Below are 14,638 nucleotides of genomic sequence, written 5' to 3' on the forward strand. Positions count from 1 at the left end.
GGTTGCTAGATTTGGTTTGCCCCGCCCTGTGTCCATATGCAGGGAGGCGGGGTGTTCCCTTGAATGTGTATATATCTTGTATCTATCTTAAAATAAAGCAGTCTATCTCCTGGAATCCTTCAAGTCTGGTGCTGTCTCCTCTTGTATGGTCAGCGGTGGTGTCCGTGGATCTGTGTTCGGACAGGGAAGCGGGAGTCTAACAGAAATACCCTAGTGCAGTCGGGGTTCGGTTCCGTTACAGAGGGTGCACAGGTTAGCTGTGGTGGGGGTGAGATAAAGAGTGGACAGGGGGCATAGAGGTGAGCTGTGGAAGAGAGGTGAGCAGTGGATGGTTATACATTACATAATCCTCACCACTCTGTATGCTTGAATTGTAGCAATGTATATGGAAAGTACATTTTGGTATGCATAGTTCCACAGTCAGAAGTATGTAATGTACAGCACAGCCTATATAGGGCAATGGTCAGGAGTATGTAAAACAGCCTGGTGTAGAGAGAGCAGCGGTAAGAAGTAAAGTATATAATATATGGCACAGCATACAAAGTAGTGGTTATTAGAATGCAAGGTGCAGCACAGTAGAGACTGCAGCAGGATTATGTAATGTGCAGCACATACTGTATGACATGCTCCTGTCCTTACTCTGTATGCTGTGCTGTGTGGTACATAACTTTTTTTATCATTGTATCTTGTATACTCATACCCATTGCAATCTGTATTCTTCATAGTACATGACATACCCCTGACCACTGCACTCTGTACACTCTACTATACATTATATACCCCTGACCACTATATACTATATTGTAAATGAATACTGCTGACCAAAGTGTTCATTGTCTCAACAGTTGCTGTGTCTGACTATTTTAATGAAGTTCTTCTTTAAGGTAGGAGAGAGAGAAAAACAAGGGCAACCTCCATAGATCTATCTGCTTTATCTGCGAAGTGGTGTGTGGCGCAGCAAAGTCCGTGCAGCGCAGTGTAAATGCTTGCATGTGTACTTTATTTGGCTAGTGTTACCAATTTCATTGTCTTTTTCAAATTGCATTAGAAGCTTATGTATCATCCTTTAGTTCAGAAAGCAGGACCCTTTACTTTTTTTTCACTGCATCTCCCAGATCAGACAGACTGCAGCCCTGCTGCAGTGGCAGAAGCATAGGGAAACCCTGGCTGATAAGCCTTGCTACAGAATGTCATTGTCCTTATGTTTGTTATCATCCGTACTATTTTTGTAACTTTTATCCTATTTCACAAAGGTTTTGAAAAACAGTCAAATAAATTCTTGTGTTACACACCTTACAAACTATTATCAATACACATGCACATTATTCATGTGTTCATAGATTTTATCTTAATATAAAGTGGGCTCCCACTCTGAGGGATAAAATTGCACCTAATGTTGTCAACCCCCCCCAGGAGATCTCATTCTTTGCAGGCCTTAAAGATTATTCTCTGTGCAATCGTATGATCTGCCAATTAGGAGGTAATAGATGTACCAAGGTTACTTCCTTTACTTCTAGTATTTCTAAAAAAAAAGCTATACCATCAATTCTTTCATCTCCTGCAACAGTCGTTATGTAGTATACTTATTAGAATGTTCTTGCAATAAGCAATATGTTGGAAGGACGACTAGGAGCATGAGAGACAGGATAAGCACCTATACAATATCAAGAAAGGATACAAAGAGCACTCTTTGTCTAAACATTTTAGGGATTGCAATCATAAGAATCCACATGATATTAAATTTATAGGTATTGACATCTTAACTGGTTGCTGTTTTTACTGCGGCAGGGCGGCACCTCTGTGCAGAGCGCCATCTTTTAACGTCACTCTGCAAAACAGGTGGGGGGCATGCGCGATACAGGTGCCCGCCTTACCCGTCCCGCCGAACGTGGCAGCGGGTGTCCATCACCGGGTCCCGGAGATTACCGGCAATCACTAACAGAGATCACAGCTGCAGTGTTTACACTGCAAGTCTGCTCTCTGTCAGTTCAGAGCACACACTGAACCTGAGAGAAGAATTTATCTCTCAGGATCAGTGTGTTCCTGTGAAGTACACCCCCCCCGCCCCCTAGTAAAACACTCCCCTCACACAGTTAACCCTTTCATTACCTAAAAATGTTAACCCCTTCTTCCCCAGAGCCATTAGTACAGTGTCATTGTTTTTTTTTTTGCACTGATCACTGTATTGGTGTCACTGGGGATGTCAGTGACCACAAGTAAGTTCCCCCCAGTGTCAAAATGTCCACCGCAGTCCCGTCATAAGTCGCTGATCACTGTCATAAATCACTGATCACTGCTATAAGTCGCTGATCGCTGCCATTATTAGTATAATAAAAAAAAAATCCCAGTATCTTTCCTGCCATATGTAGATGCTAGAACTTTCATGTAAACCAATTAATTTACACGTATTGGGATTTTTTTTAGCAAAGACATGTCGCAGAATACATTTTGGCAGAAATATATGACTAAATTTGATTTTTACATTTTTTTACTGGACATGTTTTATAGCAAAAAGTCCGAAATATTGTTTTTTTTTCTCAAAATTGTCAGTCTTTTTTTTTATAGTGCAAAAAATAAAAAACGCACAGGCGATCAAATACCACTGAAAGAAAGCTCAATTTGTGGGAAAATTTAATTTGGGTGCAGTGTTGCATGACCGTGCAATTCTCAGTTAAAGTAATGCAGTGACGTAACACAAACCGCTTCTGTAACCGCTTCCTGACCGCCCTATAGCAGAAATACTACTACTACAGTCATCACATTTAACCCCTTGATTGCCAGGAGCACGCTTATGCACAATAAACCTCCATTGCTAGTATAGTGTCTGAACGGGTCAATATCTTTGATCAGATCAGCACTATACCAGTGTTCACATTAGTTAGCGGGATCAGCCCCGGCACCTGCCAGCACCTGCGTTTAGCCCCTATGCTTACCCCCCCTTCTCCCCCAGCAAGTGCAGTGTCAGTAGGTCACTGTCACTTGATACATTGCACACAAAACCGCAATGTTCGCAGAATCAGGCCTGATCTCTGTTAGCACTTGCCGTTAAATTTTGATGACTCTCATATGCAGCAGAGTGCCAGTACTAGTGCCGCTCTACCTTTTGGAGAACTGGCGAGTACCAGCAGTCTAGTACATCTTGGTCTTTCACATACCTCCTTGATTTTTGGAGCTGTTTTTCACGGAATATCTGTATGCGTTGGTTGTGGGTCAAAGCAATTTATATGCACAACAATTTATCACCGCCAACCCAAATTCAAACCTAGCCAGACCATTCGCATGGAATTTCATTACGGTTTTCGAATTTACATTTTTTTGGGGCCTAACCCTCAACATGGGCATTACTAAAAGAAATTAATTGCGGTTGTATTGGTCCACAGACCTGATTCATCATATGCCCGTGTTCTCTGCTGCCATGGCCAGGCATAGATTTGAGAGTATAATGTGTTTTATGCATTTCAACGACAATACACTCTGTCATTCTTGGGGTAACCCTGAATTTGACCGGCTCCACAAAATTCCATCCCTAGCAAATCACCTTAACCAAAAATTTGCAGATGTCTATACTCCCCAGCAAAACATCTGCGTTGATAAGTCCCTCATTAATTTTTCTGTCCGCCTTGCATTCAAACAATTTCTCCCCTGCAAGCGTGCAAGATATGGGGTCAAGATGTAGAAGACCTGTGAGAGGGCAACAGGCTATATTTATACGTTTTGGATTTACGAGGGAAAAGATAGTCACGTGGAGCCCCCTGGATGCCCAGACTACATGGGGAGCAGTGGCAAGATAGTTTGGATCTTGGTGTCATCCTTTTTCCATATGGGGTACCACTTATACGTGGACAATTTTTATTCAAGCTTGCCACTATTTAGACATTTGTTCAATCTTGGAACTGGCGCTTGTGGCAAAGTGTGACCTAATGTGTGCCCACCATTAGAAGTGGGTGGATGCAGGGTGGTATATTCTAATGGTGGGCATACCACACAGTTTTTCTGACAGATATTTCTTCTCATTTTTTCATTCAGTCCACAGGCTGCATACAAAAAAAAGAACATAGTATATATACCCAACAAGGACCAGCCACGTACTGGTACATCACTGGACTTTGAATGGTTATACCAGGATGATGCCTACAGCTGCAGGCATCATCCTGGTATCGTTTTTTTCAGCCAGCGATTGGCTTTCATGCAAAAGCAATCCTAGTGGCTAATTAGCTGCAGGATTGCTTTTACAAGCAGCGGGAGATGATGCCCCCCTCCCCCGCTGCCTTTCACGGCCTTCTCGGGCAGGCTCGTGCCATCAGGGGAACCTGAGAATGCAGCCGGTGTTTCTGCCAGCTGACCATAGAGCTGATTGGAGATCAGAGTGGTGCCAATCATCTCTATAGTCTACACCCTGTTCCAAATTATTATGCAAATGATATTTTTGTCATTTACTGAAATAATTGATGTAAATAACAGTCAGCATAATTCTCATGTTATCAAATATTAAGAGTACAATTCAAATTTTATTGAACAAACCTCCTAATGATAACAGTATTTTTTTTAAACATAAAAAACTTCCAATGCACTGTTCCAAATTATTACGCACAGTAAGTTTCAAAACACTTTATAGGTTGTAAAGAACTGAAAATTGTCATTTGTTGTGTTTGCAGCATATTTACTGAAATCAAAAGCTATTTCAATCAAACTTTTAACAACATTTTAACTTTTTAAACATTTTAACAGGTCACGTTACATTTTAACATAGGACCCCTTATTTGATAGCAGCTTCACAAGTCTTGCATCCATTGAACTTGTGAGTTTTTGGACAGTTTCTGCCTGAATTTGTTTGCAAGATGTCAGAATAGCCTCCCAGAGCTGCTGTTTGGATGTAAACTGCCTCCCACCCTCATAGGTCTTTTGCTTGAGGATGCTCCAAAGGTTCTCAATAGGATTGAGGTCAGGGGAGGATGGAGGCCACACCATGACTTTCTCTACTTTTATCCCCATAGCAGCCATTGATGCAGAGGTATTCTTTGCAGCATGAGATGGTGCATTGTCATGCATGAAGATAATTTTATTACGGAAAGCATAGTTCTTTCTTCTGTACCAGGGAAGAAAGTGGTCAGTTATAAACTCCACATACTTTGCAGAGGTCATCTTTACACCTTCGGGGACCCTAAAGGGGCCGACCAGCTCTGTTCCCATAATTCCAGCCCAAAAAAATGACTCCACCACCACCTTGCTGATATCGCAGCCTTGTTGAAACAGGGTGGCCGTCCACCAACCATCCACTACTCCATCCATCTGGACCATCCAGGGTTGCACGGCACTCATCAGTGAACAGGGCTGTTTGAAAACTAGTCTTCGTGTATTTTTCTGCCCAATGCAGCCGTTTCTGCTTGTGAGCATTGGTTAGTGGTGGCCAAATAGAAGGTTTATGCACAGTTGAAAGACTCTGGAGGACTCTACACCTTGATGTCTGTGGGACTCCAGAGGCACCAGCAGCTTCAAATATCTGTTTGCTCCTATGTAATGGTATTTTAGCAGCTGCTCTCTTGATCCGATGCATGGATCTGGCAGAAATCTTCCTGAATGTGCCTTCATCTGCACGAACCCGTCTGTGCTCTGAATCAGCCACAAATCTCTTAATAGTGCGATGATCACGCTTAAGTTTTAGTGAAATATCTAATGTTTTCATACCTCGTCCAAGGCATTGAACTATTTCACTCTTTTCGGCAGCAAAGAAATCCTTTTTCTTTCCCATATTGCTTGAAAATGACGCTCTGCTTAATAAAGTGGAACACCCTCCTTTAGTAGTTTTTTCTTAAATTTGGCTCCCCTGCCAATCTAATTATCACAGGTGTCCGAGATTGTTTTCAATGATCAAAAGAGCCCTGAGACACAATGTCATCCATGAGTTAAACTGAAAAACAAAATATTTAATCTTTGTAACACTTAAATAGAATTTGCATAATAATTTGGAACAGGGTGTAAGAATTCGGAAGCTACAAGCATTTCATCACTTTTCACTTTTCAGTTTCGCAGGATATAAACAGCGCCATTTGTAAATTGGGAAAGCATCTGATCACACCAATTTTTTTTTCATTAGATAATATAAGGGCATAGGAGATATCTAGAGTCTGAAAGACCCCAGATTTCTCAAAAAAGAATATATGACAATGCCCATTGAAGTTATAGGGGATATTTTCATTCCCTGTTACAGCATTAAAAGTGATAAAAAAAAAAATGAAAGGGACAGTGTAAAAATAATTATAAAAACCAAAATAACTTAAAAAAAAAAAAATAGCACCCTCGACCCCCCCCCCCCCCCCCACGTGCACACCTGTGTGCGTGAGCATTGACCCTCAGTTGCACCATGCATGTGAGATATCGTCAGATCAAGGGCAGTAAATCAAAATAACTAAAGAAAAAAAAAAATCGCCCCTCCCATGCGCCAAGCCTTGACCCTGTGCCGGTATGTAAACAGCGGTTGCACCATGGATATGAGGTATTTCCGTGAACGTCAGATCAAGGGCAGTAATTCTAACTCTAGACCTCCTCTGTAAATCTAAAATGGTGGCCTTTAAAGGTTTTTAAAATGTTGCCTATGGATATTAAAAATGTTTGCAGTTTGTCGCCATTGCACGGGGCATGCACAGTTTTAAAGCATGTCATGTTTGGTATCTATTTACTCAGCATACCATTATCTTTTATATTTTACCAAATAATTGGCCAATATATTGTGTTTTTGTGCATTAAAAGTAAAAAAAGTGTATTTTATTTAAAAAAATTTGCTTTTGAAAAATCGCTGCGCGAGTACTATGTGCCATAAAAAATTGTAGTACCCACCATTTTATTCACTAGGGTGTCTGCTTTAAAAATATATATAATGTTTGGGGATTTAAATTAATTTCCTAGCAAAAAATACAGATTTTTTCATATGAAACAAACAGTGTCAGAAAAGGCTTGGTCTTCAGGTGGTTAGAAGAGTGAGTGATGTGTGGCATAAACTTCTAAATCTGGGCATAGAATGCCCCCACCCCCCAAAACTACCCCTTTTTGGAAAGTAGACACCCCAATCTATTTGCTGAGAGGCATGTTGAAACAATAGAAGAATTTATTTTTTTTACCACAAGTTTTTGGAAAATGACAACAAAAATTTTTTTTTTTTTACACAAAATTGTCACTTAAATGATTTACTGCTCACACATGCCATGGGTATATGTGGAATTACTCCCCAAAATACATTCTGCTACTTCTCCCGAGTATGGGGGTACCACATGTGAGAGACATTTTGGCAGTCTAGCCAAGTACAGGACCCCAAAATCCAATAAGCACCTTCGGGCTTTTAAAGGGCTTTATTTCCTCATTACACTTCCAAACTACCTATCACAGTTTCAGAGGCCCTGAAATGCCAGGATAGCACCTAACCCCCCCAAATGACCCCTTTTTGGAAAGTAGACACCCCAAGGAATTTGATAAAAAGCACGGTAAGTATTTTTCAGATCGAATTTGTTGCCGCAAGTTTTTGGAAAATGAAGAAAAAACACAAAAACATATTTTTTCTATTCTTTTGTTATATTTCAAAACCTTGTGAGAAAAAATGAGATCTGCAAAATACTCACCATGCCTCTTTTTAAATTCCTTTTGGTGTCTACTTTCTAGAAAGGGGTCATTTGGGGGGGTTTGGTGCCAAAACTGTGATAGGTAGTGAGGAAGTGTAATGAGGAAGTTACGCACCTTCAGGCTTTCAAAGTGGTCATTGGATTTCAGGCTCCTGTATGAGGCTAGGTTCCCAAAAAGTCTCACACACGTAGTATCCCCATACTCGGTAGAAGTAGCAAAATGTATTTTGGGGTGTAATTCCACATATACCCATGGCTTGTGTGAGAAATAAATCATTTAAATGACTTCATGTAAAAAAAAATGTTTTTGTCATTTTCCAGAAACTTGTGGAAAAAAAATAAATCTTCCATGGACTCTATATGCCTCTCAGCAGATAGCTTAGGGTGTCTACTTTCTGAAAAGGGGTAATTTGAGGGTGTTTGTACTATCCGGGTATTTTAGCACCTCAAGAAATGTGATGGGCAGTCAGAAAGTAAAAGCTGTGTAAATTCCATTATCTATACCATAGTTTGTAGACGCTATAACTTTCACACAAAGCAATCAATATACACTTCCTGGAATTTTTTTAACCAAAAACATGTAGCAGAATACATTTTGGCCTAAATTTATGATGAAATTTTAGTTTTTTTTGGATATTTTGTATGACCGAAATGAGAAAATGTTTTTTCAAAAACATTTTTTTTTTCTTCAAAACTTTTTCTGGTTATAGCGCCAAAAATAAAAAGTGCACAGGTGATCAAATACCACCAAAAGAAAGCTCTGTTTGTGTGAAAAAAGGAAATACATTTCATTTATGTACCGTATTGCATGACCGCGCAATTGTCAGTTAAACTAGCGCAGCTCTGTATAGCAAAAAAATGGCGTAAATTGCAGTATCTATACCATAGTTTGTAGACGCTATAACTTTCACACAAAGCAATCAATATACACTTATTGGGATTTTTTTTACCAAAAACATGTAGCAGAATACATTTTGGCGTAAATTTATAACTAACTTTGAGTTTACATATACTGGGAGAGCACAGCACCGTGATCCGGTGCCCGCTGTGTCCTCTGAACACAGTGGAACACCGATCGTCGTACGGGACCTCTGTGCGAGGTCCCGATCATGTGATCACTGATTGGCCAATCAGTGATCACATGCAGTGTAGTAAGCAAGATGTCACTTCTGACATCATTGCTTACTACGTGTGAAATCTGAGAATGATCACAGAGGTCACATGGTACAAGGCTATTCACAACAGCCTTGTACCATGTGACAAGCTGTGACCAATCACAGCTCACACAGTAGTTCTCAAAAAAAAAATCTTCATCACCCCCCACAAGTAGTACAGTGTCACCATGGTGACACTGTACTGCTAGGGTGACAGTATGTATAAATAAATAAATAATAAAAAAAAATATTTATGATGAAATACTATTTATTTGCAAAATGTTATAAGAAAAACACTTTTTTTCAAAATGTTTGGACTTTTTCAAAATGCTAAAAAAAATGCATATGGGTACAGTGTTGCATGACCGCACAATTGTCATTCAAAGTGTGATAGCACTGAAAGCTGAAAGTTGGACTGGACAGGAAGGGGGTAAAAGTGTCCAGACTGGAAGTGGTTAATAAAAGTAATACACTATATATCGCTTTCTGGGCTCCCTGTGGTGAGCTTTTTTCCTAGGATAAGTCCTTTTGGCTAAGGATTCTGAGTATTTCATCTGAGTGATCAGCGATTACTGCTACTATACCAGTAGTTTTCTGGTGAGTGTGGTGGTGAAATGTTTCACTGGATCCCATAGCACCTGTTTGGAATTGAATATGTTGTTGCTGTGTCTTGTAGTGTAACTGACACATTATTTGTTCACCTAATGGACTGTTTGTCACATTGACATATACTGGATGGATTTTATTTGTTCATTGTTTCACTGAGTTATACATTGATATTTTTGCACCTATGTCTCATTGAAAGATAATTATTATTCAACTTGCACTAGTGTTATATGTGATGTTTTATTAATATGTTGATCTAATATTTACATGACATAAAATCTTTAGCACTGCACTATATACATATATGCTACTCTGAGATTTGCTATCACTATCTCTTGTGCTTGCTGCTTTGAAGTTTTCTTATAAGCGGTCCCATATACCTGTATTTACATACCTAATGAAGTGACCAGTGAGTGTATAAATTGATATTGTGATATACTTCTTAAAGTGTATGTCACAGCAAGTTAAAGTACACGATATGAAGTGCCCTTCTGCAAGTACAAAAAAATATCTGTCAGAAATGGCAAGTATTGTTTTTTTTTTCTAATCAGTTTTAGTCCTCTAGAGCCCCTGTCCTTATTTCTGTATTTGTAAGCTGATAAGGAAGGACAACATAGGCATCCTAACCTCTAATGGGGAAAAATACACGTTTTGCCATGTTTTATCCATTTAAAGATTCTGCAAGTACAGAAGAGTCCTGCCTTGGACTCACAACCTACCACATTTTTGTAGCCTGATCTAATGTTTTTCTCAATGTCTACAAATGAGACCTAATACTCTTGAGGTCTTAGACCATGGGCACTATTGTTTGCACTGGGTAGCCCTAATACAACCTCATCATTGAGGGTCTATTTGGTCTATTTATCATGAGTGGTGTCAGCCTTGCCGTACTGTTTTTGCCTAAACTACTTAAACCCTCCCACTGTCCTCATCTCTACAACATAGATGCCAATTATTCTGTAATCCAAGATACAAATCAGTTAGGCTTCTTGCAAAAACATGGTTACATAGGTTGAAAAAATACATACAGTAAGTCCATCTAGTCAAACCAACAGAATAAAATAAGTAATTAAACCCACATACACCCCTACTTGTATGGTGGTTACATTTCTTTAACTCCAGACATAAAGAATGCTCCCTTGTCATTTGTAATGGGAATACCTTTGCATCAGATTCACCAAATGGACCACTTATGTAATTCATACATGCTGATCATATAAACCCTTAATCGCCTCTTCTCAAAAAAGAATCTATCCACTTCAGTTGAATCTTTCATTATAGCTGAGCTTATCCATAGCTGACTTTTATCGGTTTGATTGCTGTTCTCTGCACTCTCTCCAGTTCCCCAATATTAAATAGTGAACTGTTGCACAAAACTGAACTGCATATTTCAGATGAGGTAGTACTAATCAATCTCTCTCTCTCTCTCTCTCTCTCTCTCTTTCTCTCTCTCTCATTGTTCCTCTGATGCATTTTATCCCATCCTGGGGCTAATTATAAAGACCTCTATGACTAAGCCCTGGATAAGAAGGACTATGTTGGATGAAGGGCATAATCACAATAAGGCATTTTTGTAAAATATAATAGTGGTTGTGCAGCTTATTTACTAGTTGCTAACCTTGCAGGATGTTCTACATGTGGGTAAAAGCATCTGCTCTCATTTTCACAGATCCTATGATGGAAATAGGCCCAGAAAGTAAGGCATGCAATATTATCAACTGATTTGCTACTTTTTCACTGAATGGAATTAAAAATTATCTTGCTCAACTACCTATAAAAATAAATAAAACCTGCCATTGACTAATGCACTGCAGTAGTAAAGCAGGGCCAGTGCATAAAGATCCTTCATTCCCAGTCGATGACTAGTCTAGGTGGCATGTTGCATCTTGAGGCTCATGTTAGCAGGCAGAAGCATGACATTAGCAGTAAAATACCTCCTAATTTTATGTTCGAAACAGCACTTGCTAATCTAAAGCAGTGGTTCCTTACCATACAAGAGATAATGGGGGAAATGGGGCAGGAGGGTCATTATCGTCACCATCAACATCATCATATAAATGTAACATATACAGTATATATTTCACTACCATCACTGACACCGACTGCTCAGCTATCGAACACCAACATATCATCAGTATATATCAATATATGTGTTAATAAACAAAAAATGATATAGATGAATTTACAATATATTTGGGAGGACATACACTGGTCAGCCATAACTTTATGATCACTGAGTGAATAACAATGATTATCCCATTACAATGGTATCTGAAAGTCTGAAAGCTGGTATGATATATTCAAGAGCAAGTAAACACATTACTGACATACTTATCAAAGGGAGAGATGGCACCAGGATGCAGTATGTGAAGAAAACAAGCTGGCAGAGGTAGTGTGATGCTCACAGCAAAGTTCTGCTGGAAAACCGTGTTCCTGCCATTTATGTGGATGTGGATGATTTGACACGCATCAACTACATAAACCATTTTGCTGACCAAATACACCCCCTCATGGAAACAATATTCCCTGATAGCAGTTGCCTCTTTCCACAGGATAAGGCACTATGTCACATTGCAAAAATGGTTCAAGAATGGTTTGAGGAACATGACAACTAGTTTGTAGTGTTGACTTAGTCTCCAAATTCTCCAGATCCCAGTCCATCTAGCATCTGTGGGATGTGCTAGAAAAACAAGATTCATCCATGGAAGCCCCACCTCACAACTTACAAGACTTAAAGGATCTGCTACTAACGGCTCGGTATCAGATACCACAGCATACCTTCAGAGGTCTAGTAATGTCCATGCCTCAACTGGTCTGGACTTTTCTGGTGGCAAAAGGGGGACCTACTCAATATTAGGTGGGTGGTTGTAAAGCTATGGCTGATGTATGTGTGTGTGTACAGTGTATCTCACCTTTTAGCCTTTGCTTACATTACCTTCACATAAAAAATGCATTTAGTTACTAACTTAATGGTGTCATCACAACAGTGAAGCTTCATCATACAGAAAAGAGTCTCTGTAATGATGTTTTAAGAAGTGCACATCACCATATAAACAAGGACATTAACAGGCAATGACCTCTGCTCAGCTTGATGATAGGGAACCCAAGAAATCTTGTCATCTAATCCAGTCCACTATCCTGGTTGTGTATTTCTACTATTTGAATGTCTGTATAGCTGTGGGGAAAAGTGCTGTAACCATAATAGGCTGAAATGGACAGCATCCATGGCACTAGGGGCTGTGGGCACTGCACCAAGAGGTGTTGGGATGTGGGTACTGCAAGAAGGAACTTATCACACTACAGACCTGAAAAGAAAATTTCAGACCCAGCCTGTCATGTAACTGATTTCAGTTAAAAAAGGAATTTTTAAAATTTAGTTTATAAAATGTGATTAGCTAAAGGTACATGGAATAGGAAATAATTTTTTAAAACTGGAAATTAGCTTTCAAACCATCTTAAAAACTTTAGAAACAAATTGCATGGGGCCCCAAAGTTTACACTTAGTAAATAAAAGCATTTCAATATCAATTTTATATTAAAACATAATTAATTTTAACCTGAATAAACATGTAAATACCATATTTAATAGTGAAAGTGTGAGTTCATAAGTATCATTTACATTTTTTTCATCATTTGATTTTCAAAGTATTCGTATCGACATGTTCTTTTTTATAACCTTGAACCTAGAAATTTGCTAAACTACTGCAACCATTAGTTTAAGTGAGCTTTCTCATTTTCATACACATTTCTGCCTTTTCTCAAACAGGTGCCCAATAACCCATGAGATCCAGGGCGCTCTAATATACAAATTCTAATTTGAAGCAGAAAAGTAATTGATTGTTTGCCCCCTCCTACCTCTCTATTGCTTAAAGAGCCCACCACATTTGAAGGTCGGTTGTGATGGAGGAAAAAAGAACAAGACAAATTAAAGAAGTTTCTACTCACTGTGTTGTCTGTCGACAGGATGGAATATATGTTTACAGGGTGCTTGACCACTACATTTCCTGAAACACATATGAAGACATAAGATTGAATTAACATGAAGCTGTAGCTTTGGTGAAAATAAGGCAGACAATATAAGTCAGAGGTCTTCAAACTTTCTAAACCAAAGGGCCAGATTACTGTCCTTCAGGTTTTAGTGGGTCCGGACTGTGACTAGTGAAAGTAGAAAATGCCCCAGCATCCGTGACAGTAAACAAGGACCCAGCTTGGTGTCAGTGGGAGGAATAGTGCCCCATCATTGTTATCAATAGATAGAATGGTGCCCCAAGGGCCGGATAAAGGTAAGCAAAGAGCCACATCTGGTTCACCGGTCACAGTTTGGAGGCCACTGATATAAGTGATTCTTTTTTAAACAAATTAAAAGTATTTTGGATTGGTTGCAGTAAGCCTAGTCTCCTGCACCCATTAAAATTTTCCTACTGTACATAAAAATTAAAGTGGGATGACTTCTGCTTTCTTTATTTTGTGTATCTGTGCTTCCTTCACCTCACTGGTGCTTTTTTCATCATTGTCATCATTTTCATCACAGTGAAGAACAAATTTTTGGATGTGTATGGAGGAGTGCTTGGTACAAAAGTTCATCTCACTTAAAGGACTTTTTGAAACATTTAATGATTAAGAGCATCAGATACAGCAGTTTTGAGTGAGGTAAGTCTCCAGGGCTTGAGCAATCAATTTTAATAGAATCATGACATAATGCACTAAGGGATCTGTGTTAAGGCAGGATGAAGACTAGCATCTGCTAACATCCCTGAAGGTAGCTGATTCTAATAACATCCCCTGCTTAAGCCCTGAAGAAGGGGAAGTTTTTTTTTTTCCCTGAAATGTGTTGTGGCTGTATCTGATGCTCTTAACCCCGAAAGTGATGAAAAGGCTAAAGGTTTTTTTTAACATAATACATTCTCTGCATTAAGGTTAAAAAACTTTCATATTCAACTCTCCCCCAGTGCAGCCCACCCCTAAATATTTACCTGAGCCTGATCTTGATCCACCTCTGCTCCCGAGAACAGCAGCACTGCTCTTTCTCACCTCACAGGACTCAAGGCCAGCAGTAAGAGCCATTGTCTCCTGCTGCACTCAATCAAATCTTGTGAGGAGGGAGTGGGGCCAAGCTGCTCTGTGTGTCAACAGACGGACACAGCCCGGCTGGGGATTGAGCCCGCATAGAAAGCAGAGCAGTTTGCTATGGGGGGCACTTGGAAGAAAGGAGGAGCCAAGAGCACCCACAGGGGACCCTAACAGAGGAGGTTTGGGGCCACTCTGTGC

General features: G+C 39.6%; 1 protein-coding gene across 2 annotated transcripts in view; it reads right to left on the reverse strand.

Annotated features, from left to right (window-relative positions):
* Positions 1–14,638, reverse strand: part of ADGRD2 (adhesion G protein-coupled receptor D2) — a 653,782-nt gene that overhangs the window by 204,452 nt on the left and 434,692 nt on the right. For both annotated transcript variants that reach the window (XM_089665904.1, XM_089665444.1), the window contains exon 24: positions 13,316–13,374. In XM_089665904.1, the coding sequence (XP_089522030.1) occupies positions 13,316–13,374 (59 nt within the window). The remainder of the gene's footprint in view (positions 1–13,315; positions 13,375–14,638) is intronic.

The sequence above is a fragment of the Staurois parvus genome, unplaced genomic scaffold (genome assembly GCF_062004578.1).
Source record: "Staurois parvus isolate SC_StPar_1 unplaced genomic scaffold, SC_StPar_1.0 ptg000002l, whole genome shotgun sequence".
Classification (NCBI taxonomy): Eukaryota; Metazoa; Chordata; class Amphibia; order Anura; family Ranidae; genus Staurois; species Staurois parvus.